The 19,382-nt window shown below is 38.0% G+C and overlaps 1 protein-coding gene across 7 annotated transcripts in view; it reads left to right on the top strand.

The window, feature by feature from the left end:
- The window catches only part of LOC126166701 (arfGAP with SH3 domain, ANK repeat and PH domain-containing protein), a 304,337-nt gene that overhangs the window by 249,471 nt on the left and 35,484 nt on the right, over positions 1-19,382 (top strand). For 5 of the 7 annotated variants that reach the window (XM_049920425.1, XM_049920423.1, XM_049920426.1 and 2 more), the window contains exon 13: positions 6,288-6,506. The exons of the other annotated variants lie outside the window; for them this stretch is intronic. In XM_049920425.1, coding sequence (XP_049776382.1) covers positions 6,288-6,506 — 219 coding nt within the window. The remainder of the gene's footprint in view (positions 1-6,287; positions 6,507-19,382) is intronic. 7 annotated transcript variants of the gene reach the window in all.

The raw sequence follows: 19,382 nt of genomic DNA, 5'->3' as shown, positions 1-19,382 counted from the left end.
GGCTCCCTTCTCCTTCAGGGAGCAAAGAGGGACAAGGCCTCGTTTCTAACCTACCCCTCCTACCTTTATTTTTATTTATCCACAAAATGGTGTTCATGATATGGGATACAAGCTAAGTAGCAGTTGTTGAAGAAGCATTTGCCTATTCCATGAAGTTTCAGGTTTGTAGCTGGAATACGTTGACTTCTTGCCACGATATTTCAGCTGACAACCATTCAGCTAAAATATCATGGCAAGAAGTTGACATAATCCAGCTGAAATCCTGATACTTCATGGAACACTCTTTACACTGGAAAAATTTCAAGAATCACACAAGCATTTATCTTATTGGTACAATGATTTAAAATAAAATATACATGGACTGTAGAAGACAGAATATTCATATCTTCAGAGCAGTAGTCTTTAAGCAGTGATCTCTATTTTTAGATATATCTACTGTAGAGGACAAAGTAAAACTATCAACAAAAGGATTAATTGTAAGTTGTCTTCCATAATATACAAGATTATGACATTGTGAACAAAATTAAAGTTACATGTGACTTAAATTGCTCTCCATAAATTCAGCAATGGGATGAAATCAGTACTGGAGCATTGTACTGGCAATATTCTTCTTGAATGACATTACTGTTTTTGACTGAACAAGGTGATTTATTGCTGTTCATATGTGCCACACAATCATGGCGTTCACTCAGTCTCTGGCTTGTCAGATGAACGTTACCACTGGTATGGGTATGGTGCACACACACACACACACACACCACACACCACACACCACACACACACACACACACACACACACACACACACACACACAATCATTTGAAACTTTCCTGGCAGATTAAAACTGTGTGCGGGACCGAGACTCAAACTCGGGACCTTTGCCTTCTGCGGGCAAGTGCTCTACCATATGAGCTACCCAAGCACGACTCACATCCTGTCCTCACAGCTTTACTTCCGCCAGTACCTCGTCTCCTACCTTCCAGACTTCACAGAAGCTCTCCTGCAAACCTTGCAGTTCGAGTCTTGGTCCAGCACACAGTTTTAATCTGCCAGGAAGGTTTCATAACAGTGCACAATCTGCTGCAGCATGAAAATCTCATTTTGGACACTATTATTTGTTACAGATAAATGGAGATTCTTATTTGCAAATGAAACAATCTCTAGGATTTATACCCATGAGATACATAATATTCCCCATTCTTTGAAGACTGGCTTGATAGGTGAGTGTGGTGGCAATTGTATCATGATCTTGACAACTTGTTTCTGCATAATAAATAGTGAACTCCAGAAAGGAATGACTAATCATCCTCTGTAATGTAGGAAAAGACAGATTGCTACTTACTGTAAAGAAGACACGTAAAGTTGCAGACGGGCACAATTAAAAGATACTCACAAAAAGCTTTCTGCCACAGCCTTCATCAGTAAAATGGGGTGGGAGATGAGGATGGGGAGGAGATGATAGGACAGAGGGGGTGGAAACTGTCAGGTAGAGGGTTTGGGCATTGCCTATCAGCATGCCCAGAAATAAGGGACATCCTACTTGAGATACTTCCCACCCCTCCTAAAGTGGTGTTCCATTGCCACACAACCTCCACAACATCCTGTTCCATCCCTATGCCACTCCCAATCCCAACCCCTTGCCCATGGGTCATATCCTTGTGGAAGACCCAGAAGCAAAACCTGCCCAATCCACCCACCCAGCCCTTCCTATTCCAGTCCTGTCATTGGTTTATCATACCTAGTCAGGGGTCGGGCCACATGTGAAAGCAGCCATGCCATTTACCAGCTCTGCTGCAATCATTGCACAGTTTTTTATATTCATATGACTGCCAACCAATTGTTCACGAGGATGAATGGTCATGGCCAGACTGTGGCCAAAATCAAAGTAGACCACCCTGTGGCACAACATGCAGCTGAACATAACACACTAGATTTCAGTGGCTGCTGCACTATCTGAACCATCTGGATCCTTCCATCCACCACCAGCTTCACTGAACTGTGCAGATGGGAGTTAATTCCACTGCCTCTGTCCTATCATCTCCCTCCCATTCTCATCTCCCACCGTGTTTATTTGCAGCCATCTGTCACTGCATCTGCCCATCTTTCCTCGCTCCTCTCCTTTTTTGCTCCATTTTTCCCTCACCTCCCTGCCCCAAAACCTCCTGACGCTGTGCCTGTTGGCAGTCTAGTCCCTGCAGACTCCACCAGACAGTGTTTGTCTCTCTCCCCGTCCTCTCCCTTCCCCTTCCCCTTCCCAATCGACTCCAGATTTCTCCTTGCATCCTATGTGATATTGCATTTTGGCCCGAGGTCCTAGAGTTGACGTTTTTTTGTGTGTGTGTGTGTGTGGGGGGGGGGGGGGGGGCGCTTGCATGTGTGTGTTTGTTTGTTTGTTTTACTGATAAAGGCTGTGACCGAAAGCTTTATGTATCTTTTAATTGTGCCTATCTGCAACTTAACATGTCTTATTTACGATAAGTAGCAGTTTGTCTTTTCCTACATTGTTGATACTCCTACCTGGAGTTTCTGTTGTTCTCCCCCTGTTTCAGGCTGTTGATAAACCATTGTGACTTCTGTTCTTGATTAAAATCATCAAAAAGAAAGAAAAAAATTATGAACATTTGTCAAAGTACAGACATAGGATCATATGTTCAGTGGCTGCTTAATGAATTAGGAGCAGCAGCTGTGGGTACTGAAGCAGCTATAAACAAAATAAGGTGGAACCAAAAATAACTCTCTTATCTAAATCTACCAGCCAAAAATACTGTAATAAAACAAATAGTTCCTTCTTTTATGTTCACAAACATTCTTAGTCACTGAAATGTTCATTACTAACAAGGAGTGGTTGCCAGCGGTGGACTGACTTCTTGAAACTATCTATATGGTGATGTAGGTTAAGATCCCATGTGTCTTACACTGCTGCCATTCAGCCTGGTGGGCCCTCGTTTGCAATTGATGAAAAAAAAAATTCAGAATTTTGTGAGACACTCAGTAAATTTGCTTTGTATAATTTGACTGTGTGGTATAATGGATATGATAATATCTTTATGTGCAGGAGGTTGTGGGTTCGAATCTTGTCAGATGTTTAAATTTTTTTATTTTTAAACCTTTATCAAAATTACTTTAATCACTATTTTTATTCAATTAATCGATTTAAATGTAATTTTTTGTTTCTATTCCTATGTCTCGTCATTTTAATTATTGTATGAATCTTTTCATTTATTTCCTTTTTACTTTATATCATTCTTTTTCCAAATGAAATCTTTGTGAATATGAATTTAATTATATATGTCTACTATAATATTCAATTATTTGAAAATTACGATCTCAGTTGTAAAAGAAAAGACAAAATAATCTATTTATATTTGTGCAATGGGGTGAAAAATGTATTTGTGTTACCAGATGTGCAATTTTTTTGCACAATAATCATTATACAAACATTTAAAACATAACCTAAATGCCCATTGTACTTTGGACGAAACAACACAGATGAAAATTTAAATCAAATATAGTTTAGTAAGTAAAACAAAATTCAAGCAAAATGAGAAATAAATATAATGAACACAATAACATGGATGAAAAAACAGGCTGATATAACAAAAAAATTAATATGTAAAATTAATTAAAAACACATGAATAAATGTTTCAGTTGAAGAAAGATCAATAGGAAGAAAAAGTAGAGTAAATGGAAAAGTTGATTTTATGATTAAAATTATGTGACAAAGGAATGGAATTAAAAAATTACATTTAAATCAATTAATCAAAGAAAATGATGATCAAAGTCATTTTGATAAAGACTTAAAAATAAAAAAATCTTATTGCACATAACAAGATTTGAACACACAACCTCCAGCATGTGAAGCTGTTAGCCTGTCCATTATACCTCACAATTTTCTTAACTCTTTTAGTGCCACACAAAATTCAGAAAATGAGGGCCCATCAGGATAAATAGCTGCAATGTGAGATACTGAGGATCTTAACCTACAGCACTGTACAGATATTTTTTAAAAGTCGATAGCACCGCTGGGGACTTCTCCTTGTAAGTGGCGTAGTACTCTGGAATATTAACTTCCTTTGATTTGAGAGTCTTGGTGTGCTCTGTTTCACAATAAACTGTTTGACTGAAAATAGCCTCCCATACTGATGGAAACTACTGTTCTACTCTGCAAATGATATTCCATAACTTTACTATGAATTTTATCAATAAATCAGTAGCACAGTATTGCATGCATTTGAGTGCGATGGACAGCCAATTTCATTAACTATTCCTTCATTATTATTATTAGTTAGAGAAAGTATTTCAGCTTTATTCATTATGCAGTGGCTTAAGGTCATTCAGCTCTCATAGTTATTAGAAAAATTTTACCAGTACAGGAAATAAAATTAAGACATGTACAGTATCTCATTTTTGCGGCCAATTTTCATTTTTTTTACCTTGTGCAAGCCTATAACTGGTATGCAAGTAATAAGCGTGATTGCTGCTAAATAAAGTAAACTAAACCTGATTACATACCTTTCAGGGTAAGAGCATAAGAAGTATTTTAATTTTTGTTTTTGATTTTTTTTAAACTTTTTTATTTTTTTAAAACTAACCAGCTTTTTCGTATAGTTTTGTTGATATCATTGGCATTCCTACTTAATCTTACATTGTGTTGTTTACAGTTTTAGAACATTAAATTTTTAAAGTTTAGTTTACATAGTACTTTACATTCACTATTTGTCCTGCTAGAAGAATCAGTAATTCCTTGAAGTTCTTGTGTTTTGACTTCACATCATGAGTGTACCGAGTGGGGGCGCGAGAGGGGAGCAGGGGCTTCAGCTGCCCATCCACATAGACAGATAGGTATCAGTTTAGTATCAATATCAATCTGTAGAAAAGTAGAACATGTCACGCATCAAGACTAGTAGCAATAATACCCATAACTATTCGTTATGAAATCTCAGAACTACCTTGCTGTTCACCATGAAATTAATATGAGTTTTCCTATAGCTGAGTTCCCGGATACACTCTTGGTTCACTCTGTACCACTATAAAAAAAAGTTCTGGAAGGTTAATAATGAAAATAGGTGTCATGCTGAAAGCCAATAATTCGGATATCTTCTTTTACACATGTATGTGGATATGTTGTTTTATTTGTTATTAATGATGTTTGCTTTTATTGTAATTATTACTGTGATTTTCTTACCAAATATTTATTAGTCAAACTCTGTTTCTTACTAGACTTTTTTTAAATATTTAAAAATCAAACATTATTTTACCTCAGTTTTTCATCATAACATTTTGATTGCTTCATATAAAACAAATTAATGTTATTATATAATGACACTATAATTCAATTAAAATAACTGTGTGGTTGTCGTTTCAATGAGCGAGCCATAGAGGCTCAATGCGAGCCAATCATAGTTCTCTCTCAAGTGCCAAATGCTCTCTGTGTTGCCTGATTTGCAGGTACATGTCGAGCTTCATGAAGTGTGGCTCGCTGCACACTGACAACATTGCAATTTGTCAACCACAGAATTAGTTTATTTAATTTGTAGCAATAACACAGTGTCAGAGACATGAATATTGACAGGAAAGTGCACTAAATTTGATGATACAACATAATGTGTTAATTATTAGCAGCAATAGGGAAACTGGAAATGCCTGTTGAATTATTCTTATTACACTAAGTACATATAGTCATCCCATTATGACAGGATTTACTCTACACATCAGACTCCAAGTGACTGCATTAAAGGCTTCTCGAAGAACTACAGCTCAGTGTTACATTCACAAGTTCCTTATTGTGCATGTCGACACAAAGGTTGTTAAAGGTTTTAATGTTTTGGTTTCTTGTGACATTTTATTTTACACAATAAACCCTTCCCTCGCCCATTCAGATTATGGAAGTAGCAAAAATTCTGAATCTGCAAGAATCTTTCAAAACTTGCATTCTTAATTGAAGGAAATGCATGCTTCAAATGATAGAAGAAGAGCACGCATAGTACTTCTGGTCACTTATAATAATAAGGCCATCACACATGAGAATGGGAGGAAGTAACAATCAGTAATGTATCAAAACTCTGAAACTGGGGTATCATAACTTATTAAATGATAAACCTGATTGTAATGCTCTTGTTATGACATTAATTAGGATCATAATTAAAATGTGAGGGTAAAATTGTAACATGATAACAAAACATTGTTTATCACTTCTCTCAACTTTAATTGCTCTCTCAAAAATTCTATGAAGCATAGATCATGTAAAAGATGACAGTGAGCTTGAACATTGTCGTTTGTGTATTAGTTCCTGCCCCTAATGCCCATGGAAGCCTGAAGAAGAGAGCTGCTCCATTACCTCCAGTCACCAACATCTATGGAACATTGCCCAATAGTCATAGCCGAACGCCATCAGACCCAATTGTGGCCAACAGCCATGGTTATCACACGCTCAATCACCATAAGAGGTCACCATCGAGTGACTCAGGTGCTGTGAGCATTACAAATAGAACAGCCTTAATGTTAGGTGAGTTTGCGGCATTCTAATGAAGCATGCACTTTCATATTCTGCTTCCATATCTGTAACTTGCATGATATATGCCCTAAAGCCCTACGAGTAAAACATGCTTCATAAAGAGCTTTGTCTTGTGCTTTACACTGTAACATTACATGTAAGCGATGACCAAAAATATCATCTCTTATTTTCCTGTTTTATTGTGTTGCTTTCCTCAGTATCTTTGGTTTCCTTGCATTTATTTTCTTTTAATATTATAGTATCATTAACTACCTCCAATCATACAATCCAACACACAATCATGTGGTGAAATCTGTCACTCCATCCACAGAAAATGAAAAACAAAAAAACAGGGATATTTCAAGTAAATGATGCTTATGTATTCAGTTCACCTTGGCATAGTTTTAAGGGGACTGTCATTCACAGCAGAACGCCTTAGTAGCTCATTTTCACAATAGAAATAACATTTAACGGTCTACATATCCTATTGCTAACACCTGTGAAATAAATGAGGAACTATTTAACAATCTCTATTTGGTGTGCTTTTGAAGACTAATTTCTAGTGGTATAAATTTATTAATATGTACAATATAAAATATGTTTATACATTAAGCAGTTGATGTTGCATTTAATGCTTTTGTTTTGTGAACATTTTTTCTTTCATTATGATACCTGATCAATATCTTAAATCCTAAAGATTTTCTCAGCACAGCATACCTCCTGTTACATTGTGGTATTCTTACCAGAGAACACAGCTTTATAACTGGGAAATTGCTGTATCATTTTGGCTTTTATTATCTGTTTCCTTTCCTGCATTCTTCTGGATGTAATGAAAATCTCTTTTAAAAAGTTGGTATTGCATGATGTGTGACAAAGTTAAGTTAAGTATGTATTTAGTTCAGTATATGTAACATTTATATTTTAGAATTGTTGACAGAATATCATACTTATTCACACCATATGAAATGAGCAATGTGTAATTTGGTTAATATAATAGTAACAATATTATGAAAAGGAAAGTTGCCACTCACCATACAGCAGAGATGCTGAGTCGCAGATAGGCACAACAAAAAGACTGTCAGGAATAAACCTTTTGGCCATTAAGGCCTTTGTCAACCATAGACTGTGTAAAGGGAGCGCGCACACACACACACACACACACACACACACACACACACACACACACACACACACACCTGCAGTTGTGTGTGTGTGTGTGTGTGTGTGTGTGTGTGTGTGTGTGTGTGTGTGTGTGTTGACAAAGGCATTAATAGCCAAAAACTTTATTTGTGACAGTCTTTTTCTTATGCCTATCTGCAACTCAGCATCTCCACTATATGGTGAGTGGCAACTTTCCTTTTCATAATATTGTTACATTCCATCCTGGATTTTTCATTGTTTGGTTTATGTAATAGAATGGTTATGAAATCATAAAAAATTGCCTAGCTTGATTTGAGTAAAATGCTTCATCTAAATTATTATACTGTATTGTTCAGAATTATAATTTATGTATCAGATTCCAGTGAAACTATTGTGTCATCTTTGTAGGTGCTACTGGCAACAATAATTTTACTTAGAGTTAATAATGACACAAAAAGCCATACATACCAAACAAGAAACACACTGTGGCTGACTGGAGATGCCAGAAAATAAACAACTGTCAAAGCTCTGTGCCATGTTCCTATCATCTCTTTCTCTCTATGTACCTGTGTTCTGTTCTTTTTGTTCTTTTCTACATCTATGTATTTTTGAAACTATCTATTTATTTAACTACAGAAGCTGTTATAAAATATTTTGCCGCAAGTTTTGTTACATGTACCGGTATAGTCTTTGTAAAAAAAGATTTGGTGGCTAATATGGAACTCATATATGATCAACTGTACCAAACAGAAAATTTGCTTGAGAAAACTATAAAATTATGACCATCAGTTGCTGGTGAATACATACCTTCAGGTGGTGAAATATTAGTATTTCTGGTATGCACATACAAAAATTCACAACACTATCCAAGCTTTAGGGAATTAATAGTTTCATCCTTAGGAAGAAGAGGGGGTAGGTTAAGGGTCAAAGTGTTGAACCTTTGTTATTAGTGTTAAAGAAAGGAATGTTGTTGTAGTCTCCTGTCTGAAGACTGATTTGATGCAGCAATCTAAGCTAGTGCGAGCTGCATCTCGGTGTAACTGCTGTAGCCTATATTAATTTGAATCTGGTTACTGTTTTCAAGCCTTCCACACTTTCCTCCATTGCTAGTTAGTTTCTTGATGCCTCAGGATGCGTCCTGTCAACTGTTAACCAGTCCCTTCTTTTAGCCAGATTGTGCCATAAATTTATTTTCTCCCCGATCCAGTTCTGTACCTCCTTATTAATTATTCAGTTTACTCATCCAGTCTCCACAAAGCACAGACCTTCAGCTTTCCTTTGCAGCACCACATTTCAAAAGCTTCTGTTATCTGTCTGTCTGAACTGTTTATTGTGTGTGTTTCACTTCCACACAAGACTACAATCCAGACAAAATCCCTTCAGAAAAGACTCCTTAAAATTTAAATTTTTCATTCAATTTAACAAATTCTTATTTTTCTGGAATACTTTTCTTGCTACTTCCAGTCTGCAATTTCTGTCCTCTTTACTTCTGTCACCACTGTCCAAATAACAAAACTTATCTACTACTTTTAGTGTCTTGCTTCCTAAAAAAATGTAAATATTGTATGGCTTTGTTGGCTGGGGCGTCACATGAGATGGTGTCGGTGGCTTTTCAGAAATGGTGTTCGTCCCCCATGCATGTTGGCCCATTTCCGTGCAAATATGTGAGAGCTGTAATGTATGTGTATTTGTAGAGTGTGGTGAGTGCAAGGCATGTGCGTATAGTGTAGTGTTATGTTTGTGTTATGTGTTGGTGGTGGTGATTATGATGACGAGAGAAGGAAGAGTGTGAAACCTGATGTCAACACATAGTGTACTCCTCTCAAATAGCACCAAGGGGGGCCTCCTAGCTTAACATCCCCATCTAACTTATGGATCACCATCATGTCACATTCTCTCACTTTATGAGCCGTCATGGAGAGATATAGAATTCGGCATCAATGCCGGTGTTCAGGAACTGTACACTACCATCTGCTCTCCCCTTGCTAGCCAAATACTTGCAGTGAAAATTTATCCACCACTATCCTTGAATAGAGCATCACTGCACAGAGATGTTCTAGTCACTTCAACTGCAGAGGCAGGTATTTCACTTTTTAATTGAATTCCCTCATTGTTGCCTTATTTAATTCAACTGCATTCCATTACTCTTCTTTTCCTTTTGTTGATGTTCATCTTATAACCTCTTTTCAAAATGATATCAATTCTATTCAGCTGCTCTTCCAAGTTCTTTTGTCGTCTCTAACAGAATTACAATATCATCAGCAAATCTCAAAGGTTTTATTTCTTCTTCCTGAACTTTAGGTCCCTACCCAAATTTCTCTGTGGTTTCCTTCATAGCTTGCTCAGTACATAGGTTGAATGACATTGGAGATTTGGTATAACCCTATCTTATCACTCCCTTTTCAACTACAGCTTCCATTTCTGCCACTTGACTCGTATCATATCTCCCATATCATATCTCCCATATCATCCTCATTTACTTCCTCTCCCCTTTCTATAATAGTGTTCTCATGTTCTTCTCCCTTGTCTACTCCTTCTGCATATTCCTTCCACCTATCATCTTTCCCTTCTTTCTTCATACTGGCTTGCAATCTGAATGCTTGATATTCATAAAGCTGCTTCTTGTTTCTCCAAAGGTCTCTTTAATTTACTTGTAGGTGGCATCTTATCCTTTCCTGAGTCATGCTTGCTTCTACAACCCTTGTATATGTCCTCAAGCCATAGAAGCATAGGCAGTTTGCATTTCCTGTCAATCCCGTTTTGCCTTTAGTGTAGTAGTGGTTCATCTAATGCAACTAACTGAAAGGCTATTCGTATTGTGCCATATTTGCAGACAAACCATGTCTCCAAGAATATAGAAGCAACTAAGGGATGATAGAAAACACAAAAAATGACTCATTTTTGCCTGTTTCAATTGTTGCACTGTTATATTTTCTTCTATTGCCAACGAAATTCAATATCTTGTGTGTTATTGAAGAATTTCTGCTGGGCCTTGTCTTTTTGCCTTTTTGATCTTCTGCTGCCTTCATTATTTCATGTCTAAAATCCACCCACTCATCTTCCATCATATTTTTTTCCCTTGTTTCAGTATTTCATTGCCTAACGCTATGTTTAAAACTTTCCACAAATAGTTATTCTTTTAATTTATTGAGGTCCCACCTCATTAAATTCTTATGTTTCTGCAATTACTTCTGTTTTACTCTGTATTACATAACCAATTAGTTATAGCCAGCATCTACAGCATGACCCTTGGAAGTGTTTTGCAGTTTACAAAATGTAGATTTAAAATCTATTGTTTTATCATTATCTAATCGATGTCAAAACTTCTGGTGTCTCGAATGTCTTCCATGTGTACAGCCTTCTTTCATAGTTCTTAAATCAGGGTTTGCAGTAATCAAATTATGAGCTACATAAAATCCTACCAGACAGCTTCCCCTTTCTTTCTTCCTCTCATTCCATGTTCTCTTACTATTTTTCCTTCTCTTCATTTTCTTTATATTGAATGCCTGTCTCATACCACAGCTGATCCTCATTTACCTGAATAACTAGGCATTTATTCTTGGGTTAGTCCATCTCCTACTTCCCCTTCTCTCTGTCCATCACATCCTTCCTTCACCCGACTTTCACTGTTCATCTCCTCCTCTCTCCTCTCTCTCACTGTTTATCTCCCCCCCCCCCCCCCCTCGCACTGCACTGATCATCTCTTCCTATGTTTCCTTTCTATGCCAATCTTCTCCTCTCTCCGTCAATTACCCCTCCCACTCTCTCTAACCATCTCCTCCCCCTTACCCCCACAGTATTTCTTTCCAGATCGTAACTAATTCATGTTCCAACTTTGGGTGAAATAGTTCCATAGGTTTAGGTTGAGCTTTCTACCCATGGCTTTGCCCATGTACACACGTCATATATATTTCACATATATGTAACATATTTCACACATATTTGTACATATATTTTATCTGTATCTCTAGCGAACTCTACTCCGGACTTTAATTTTCATGTAACTTAATGTTTATAATGTTGTGTTTCCTGAAGTATGTGCTGTATAATGATATACTTTTGCAGGTACATGTTTTAATGGTATATGTGGCTACTGTCTGCAAATAGTCTTTTGAATAAAGTTAGCAGTAAAGAAGTAATAAAGAAGTAATAAATGAAAATGTCATGCATGATATGGCAGTTTTTCATGCATTTCAGTGTTTATGACATCACATATCCTGAACTATATGTTGTACAGTAATATAAATTTGCTGGTATGTTCAGTGGTAAAGTTGAATATGGTCTGAAAAATGTGTCAAAAATACAGTTACTTGTAAAGAAGTGGTAAATTAAAAGTCATGCTTCATGTGCCAGTTTTACTGCAAGAACAGCAAAAATGTGGTAACTGACAAACGTTTTTCCTTTTATTTTTGTGTGGGGGTTGTCAGTGAGAAAAGTTTCATAAAGATTTGAAATTATGTGTAGAGTTTGTCACTAAACACTCTTGTTCTCAAATACTGAATGATTAAAATGTGGCTATTCACACGTTGTGAGCTACACTGCTTTTCCACCCCCACTGCCACACCTTTGATAGATTGGTGTTCTTACTCCCACGGCAATGATTTCCAGACAGTAAGTGATATACAGAATTGTTAAGGCTTTCGTGGCCACTTGTGACAAACTGCCTATTGGCTTCAGTCTTGGGATCTTTGGCTGACGTTCAGCTGATGATTTTACTGACGTTTCGCCAGCGCGAGTAGCTGGCATTGTCGAAGCTTCACCCTCCATTGCCGGTGGTGAACTGGAGCAGAGCTCGCGGCCGCAGACTATATGCCCAACGTCCGAGGACTTCTCTGCAGTCATATCCGGTGCAGTTCTCCTCCTGCCACCTATGACAGTCATTCGCTGCAGTATGGAAAGCCTTAAGGTATATGGATCCTGGCTTCCCATACTGCAGCGAACGACTGTGCAGGTAGTAAAAGGAGAACTGCACCGGAAATGACCGCAGAGAAGCCCTTGGACATTGGCGCGTCAGGTACATGTAGTCTGCAGCCACAAGCTTGGCTCCAGTTCACCACCAGCAATGGATGGTTAAGCTTTGACAATGCCAGCCACTCGTGCTGGCAAAACGTCAGTAAAATCTTCAGATGAATGCCGGTCGAAGAACCCGAGACAGAAGCCAATAGGTAGTTTGTCAGCAAGTGATATGTGTACCAAGTTTGGTTTAAATTGGTCCAAGGCTTAGGAGGAGATGTGGAACATGCAAACATTTAATCACTTTATAATATGCATGGATTTCTTTTATCCCATCATACATTCTTGCAATCTCTTCATGATCTGCAGAGCTATTCAGTATATAAACTGGTATTACCATCATGGATGTTTATTTTGTACACTACTGGCCATTAAAATTGCTACACCATGAACATGACATGCTACAGACGTGAAATTTAACCAACAGGAAGATGATGCTGTGATATGCAAATGATTAGCTTTTCAGAGCACTCACACAAGGTTGGCGCCAGTGGCGACACCTACAACGCGCTGACATGAGGAAAGTTCCCAACTGATTTCTCATACACAAACAGCAGTTGACCCATGTTGCCTGGTGAAACGTTGTTGTGATGCCTCGTCTAAGGAGGAGAAATGCGTACCATCACATTCCCGACTTTGATAAAGGGCGGATTGTAGCCTATTGCACTTGCAGTTTATCGTATCGCGACATTGCTGCTCATGTTGGTCGAGATCCAATGACTGTTTGCAGAATATGGAATCGCTGGGTTCAGGAGGGTAATACGGAATGCCGTGCTGGATCCCAACGGCCTCGTACCACTAACAGTCGAGACGACGGGCATCTTATCCGCATGGCTGTAATGGATCGTGCAGCCATGTCTCTATTCCTGAGTCAACAGATGGGGACGTTTGCAAGACAATAACCATCTGCACAAACAGTTTGACAACGTTTGCAGCAGCATGGACTATCAGCTCAGAGAGCATGGCTGCGGTTACCCTTGATGCTGCATCACAGACAGGTGCGCCTGTGATGGTGTACTCAACAACAAACCTGGGTGCACGAATGGCAAAATGTCAGTTTTTCGGATGAAAGCAGGTTCTGTTTACAGCATAATGATGGTCGCATCCGTGTTTGGTGACATCGTGGTGAACGCACATTGGAAGCGTGTATTCATCATCACCATACTGGCATATCACCCGGCGTGATGGTATAGGGTGCCATTGGTTACACATCTCGGTCACCTCTTGTTCGTATAGACGGCACTTTGAACAGTGGACGTTACATTTCAGATGTGTTACGACCCGTGGCTCTACCCTCCATTCAATCCCTGCGAAACCCTACATTTCAGCAGGATAATGCATGACCGCATGTTGCAGGTCCTGTATGGGCCTTTCTGGATACAGAAAATGTTCAGCTGCTGCCCTGGCCAGCACATTCTCCAGATCTCTCACCAATTGAAAATGTCTGGTCAATGGTGGCCGAGCAACTGGCTCATCACAATATGCCAGTCACTGTTCTTGATGAACTTTGGTATCGTGTTGAAGTTGCACGGGCAGCTGTACCTCTACACGCCATCCAAGCTCTGTGTGACTCAATGCCCAGGCGTATCAAGACCGTAATTACGGCCAGAGGTGGTTGTTCTGGGTACTGATTTCTCAGGATCTATGGACCCAAATTGCGTGAAAATGTAATCACATGTCAGCTCTAGTATAATACACCTGTCCAATGAATACCCATTTATCATCTGCATTTCTTCTTGGTGTAGCAATTTTAATGGCCAGTAGTGTATTTATCTTGGTTGCTATAATGCATTCACTGTGCTCTTCATTGAAGTTTACCCATATTTCTGGTTTTTTTAAATCAATTGTTCGGCCTACTCCTGCATTAGACGCTGCTTCATTTTGCATTTATAATACTGTACTCACCTGGCTAGACTTCCTGTTCTTACTGCCACTGCAGTTCATTAATTCCCATTATATCTCTTCAACCTATCCATTTCCCTTTTTAAATTCTTTCAACTACCTATCTGATTAAGGAATCCAACTTTATGGACTCTGACCCATAGAAAATTTGTTCTGTTTCACTAGCTTACATCCTCCTGAATCATCCTCACCTGAATATCTGAATGGTAGACTATTTTCCATGCAAAATATTTTACTCAATAGGATGCCATCATCATTAAGTGATACTATAGAGCTGTATGCACTCAGAAAGATTTACAATTGTAGTTTCCCATTGCTTTCAGTTGTACACAGCACTAATATGAAGTGCTTATTTCAATAGTGGTACAAGTTCATTTTTGTTCATATTGAGATACAGAGTCCTAAAGTTAAATGAGCGCTGAAAAATCTACAGTTGAGATACCAGAAATATTCAAGCATATGGCTTCTTGCTAGAGATGAACATTTCTTTTTGTTTGTTTGGCTCATTAATTTCAGAAGCATTATAGACAGAAAAGTGGAGGTAATGGACTTGTACCACTATTGAAATAAGACCTTCATAGGATAGTGCCATGTTAGGTAAGTGTTATAAAGTCATATCAGTCAATCCTCCAGATTCCTGCCACTGCAGCTAATGAAAACACTTAAAAGTACTTAGAATGTTGCCTCGTAAATGTATGTCTTGGGCAGACATTCTCTCTCCTGGTAATCTTACAACTGTAGATAATGATGATGGAAGTAGCTGGGTGGAAAAATAAGGGAAAGGCAACCACTCACCTATAGCAGACTAGTGTGTGGTGCACAGAAACTCATAACAGAAAACAGTATTCACACCAGCTTTTGAGCTCTTGCTCTTTCTCTAGCGAAAGTACAGACATTGACACACACACTCCCCCACATTCTTGCAGTCATGGAAATGCAGTCAGTCTACAGTCAACCAGAATGAATTCTTAAACACTGATCATGTGAAACCTATCTTATTATGCTTTTCTCCTCATGACATCCTAAATGTCAGGCTGGTCAGGTAGATGCAGTGCTTCTTGGCTTCTCAAAGACATTTCACTCATTATCACACATATGCCTAATATCGTAAGTATGATCATGTGGTATATAAAGTGAGAGTCTTGACTGGATAGTGGATGTCTTGATTCTCAGGTCCCTGGATGTTATCTTGGATGGAGAATAATCACAGATGTAGAAGTAACTGCAAGTGCGCCCCAGGGTAATGTATTAGGACCCTTGTTGTTAATGTCAATATTAATGACCTTCCAGACAATGTTAAAAGTAACCTCAGACTTTTTCACAGATGTTGCAGTTAGCTGTAATGAAATACTTTCCTAAAAGTCTGCGTAAGTGTCCAGTCAGATCTTGATAAAATGTCAAAGAGGCCCAAAGATTAGCAAGTTGCTGTAAACGTTCAGAAATGTAAAATTGTGTGCTTCATAAAATGAAAAAAAAGTGGTTTCCTAAGAGTATAATATCATCAATGATTCACAGTTAAAATCAGTTCTCTTGTCCAAATACCTATATGTAACAAATTTTGTGGTACAACATGGAATGATCACATAGGATCAGTTGTAGGTAAGGCAGTGGTCAGACTTTCATTCTTTGGCAGAGTACTGGAAAAATGAAGTCAGTCTATAAAAGAGAGTGCTTGAAAATCACTGGTGCATCCCATTTGAGAATGTTATGAGTTGTGTGGGACTCATACCATATATGACTAATAGGTGCACAAATGGTCTCAGGTTTGTTTGACTGACAGGAGAGTGGCACAATAATGTTGATAAACCTTAACTGGCAGATGCTTGAAGATAGTCAGCAATATCCTGTGAAAGCTTAGTTACAAAGTTAAAAGAATCACTATTAAGTGAAGAATCTAGAGATTCTTCAGCTCCTACATGTTGCTCTTCTAGGGACTGTGATGACAAATTTCATAACAACGAAGTGTATTTGTGTGAAGTGTATTGGTGTATATTTTCACAAAGACGTGTGGAGAGGTGTTTTCCATGGCTGTCAGTGTAGGGTAGGTGTACTTTGGTACATCTTTGCATTAGAAAGTGCTTCTCTTAATCTTTCAAACATTGGAAACTTCAGGTAGACATAAAACATCGTAGGAAAAGACAAATTGCTACTTAACTTAAGGAAGACACGTTAAGTCGCAGACAGGCACAATTAAAAGACACTTACATAAAGCTTTTGGCAACAGCCTTCATCACATACCATTCATACACGAAAGGAAGCACACCTCATGCACACATGACCGCCAACTCAGCATCTTGCAACTCCAGCATTTCAGCCCGAGACGCATGAATTGGCGGTCATGTGTGCATGAAATGTACTTGCTTTTGTGTATAAATGGTGTTTGTTTCTCTTTTGATGATGAAGGCTGTGGCCAAAAGCTTTCTATAAGTGTCTTTAAATTGTGTCTGCCTGCTGCTTAACATGTCTTCTTTATGGTACGTAGCAATCTGTCTTTTTCCTACATTGCCATTTTTGTAATCTTTATCAGAAGTTATCACAACTTGGGTTTTGTGCCATAAATTTATTTAATAATGACATCATTGAGCTTCTACTTACACATTGTGGTTACTTGCTTTTTTAAAAACATAAATGCCACTTTTTCTGCGAGAAATGACCATTAACAACATACTGTTGTGCACTAGGCAATGTTTGCAGTGAAGTGCTTCATATTTCTTCTCCAGCTCTTGATTTTTCCTCTGAGGTTGTTGATATTTTGAATGAAATGTCACTAAATCATGTTTTAAGACAGAAATCATTTCTTCTTTTAACTGTAGCCTGCACATTGTTTCATATTTTGTGGACTCACTATACACTGATGACATGTCCAGTCGAGTTTGTTTGAAATTTAGTTTTACATATTCATCATGTTACCAGCACTTGCAGTCAGTGCATATACCTTCCATATTTTTGCACAGATTTTTAAAGAAACCAAGAAATCATTACACAATCAGCTATTGCTTGGCACCATTTTGAACTCATTCCTTGTTGTCTCTCTTCTTTGAACAATGCAATAGGCTAATTTCCTAACTTATTGGCTGCTGCAAAGTTTTAAAAATAACAACAAGCAGATTAAACAATGGAAAATCCAGGATGGAATGTAGCAATTATGAGAAGGAAAGTTGCTACACACCATATAGTGGAGATGCTGAGTCACAGATGGGCACAACAACATAGTCTTTTTGTTGTGCCTATCTGCAAGTCAGCATCTGTGGTATATGGTGAGTAGCAACTTTTCTTGTCACAACAAGCAGATTTTTATACAGAATATGAAAAAGATAACAATATGCTAAAAATCTGTCAAATTATACGTAAAATGTTTACGAATCCATACTGGTGGAAATGGGTTTGGCCATTCTGTTAAAGAAAGCTCGTTATGAACAAGGTCAGAACATCTTCTAGGATTCTGTAACAAACAGAAATAAGTAGGATTGGATAGTAGTTTTTGGATCACTTCTCTTACCATTTGTGTAAATTGGTGAAGCCCGTGCGCTTTTCCAAACTTGCAGCACATTTTTTTGTACAAGGTATCTATGGAATATTATGGTTAAAATAGAAGCTAAGTTTGCTTGCAGATTCTATGTAGAATCTGAAAGGGATCTCATCATGCTTGGGACCTTTGTTTATTTTGAGTGATTTTAACTAATATTAATGGCAATACCACTGTTGGTTGCAGGTGTATGAGTTGGGATCGCACTTCTGTACCTCTCTTAGTTAAGCAGCATTTGAAAATGTAATTCAGCAGTTGTGTTTTTGATTTGTTGTCCTCAGTTTCAGTTCCTGTGACAACACTAACTTTTGGACAATAAACTTGGTGCCAGTGACATCCTTTATGTATGATCAGAATTTCCTTGGGTTTTGTGAGAGGTCTTTTGATAAGTTTCTGCTGTGGTAGTCATTGCAAAGTTCACACATTGACAACCAGGAATGTTTCATTCAGCATCTCTCAAACTATGGATCTATGTTTTGTTCTACACCTGTTATGCTGCTGTCACTGTTTGTTCAAAAGTTTAGTTACAGTGACTGTATGCCATGGAGGATCCCTCCAATTATGAACTGTCTACAAGGTAGACATCTAGGCAGTATATGGTCAACTATTCTTCTAAGCTTCAGCCACAGTTTCTCTAGATGCTTCTGCCCAGAGGTGGGTGTATCAGTTTCCTGTTTGAGATGTGACATGACTGCCATAATTATGTAACTTACTGAACATGTAGATCTTCCTGTAGTAATCATTGTTGCTACAACTGTCACATGGTCACTGATACCAGTTTCAATACAAACATCCTCAAAGGAATCAAGTCTAGTGTTGCCATTAGGTCTGTAATATTTCGATCATGAGTGGGCTACTGAACTGTTATATGTAGTTTTCAGAGAAAGCATTTAGTAATATTTTGATGGATGCCTTATCATCCCCATCAAACCGTAATTTTCCCAGTCGATTGTTATATAATTGAAGTCTCCTTCAATGATGACTGTATGATAGGGGAACATTCATACTAGCGAACTGAGATTTTCTCTTAAGCTTTTGGTTATCTCTAGAAGTGAGTCTTACCATCAATAGAAAGACACAGTTAGAAGTTATGGTCACCCTTGATACAGCATTTCACCCTAACTATCTTGCATGCAGTGCCAGTTTCTATCTCAGTAATACAATGTGTCTTGTCTACTGCAACAAATTGACCACCTTCATTTCCTAGTACCCCATTCTTTTGATATGCATTTATATTCACCCGAAAATTCTTACTACTATCAATTTCAGGTTTGTAGTCAGCTTTCTGTACCTAGTATTATATGAGC

Source organism: Schistocerca cancellata, chromosome 1 (assembly GCF_023864275.1).
Source record: "Schistocerca cancellata isolate TAMUIC-IGC-003103 chromosome 1, iqSchCanc2.1, whole genome shotgun sequence".
NCBI lineage: Eukaryota > Metazoa > Arthropoda > Insecta > Orthoptera > Acrididae > Schistocerca > Schistocerca cancellata.
Note: the sequence above shows the minus strand (reverse complement) of the source record. Positions and strands in the feature narration are given on the sequence as shown.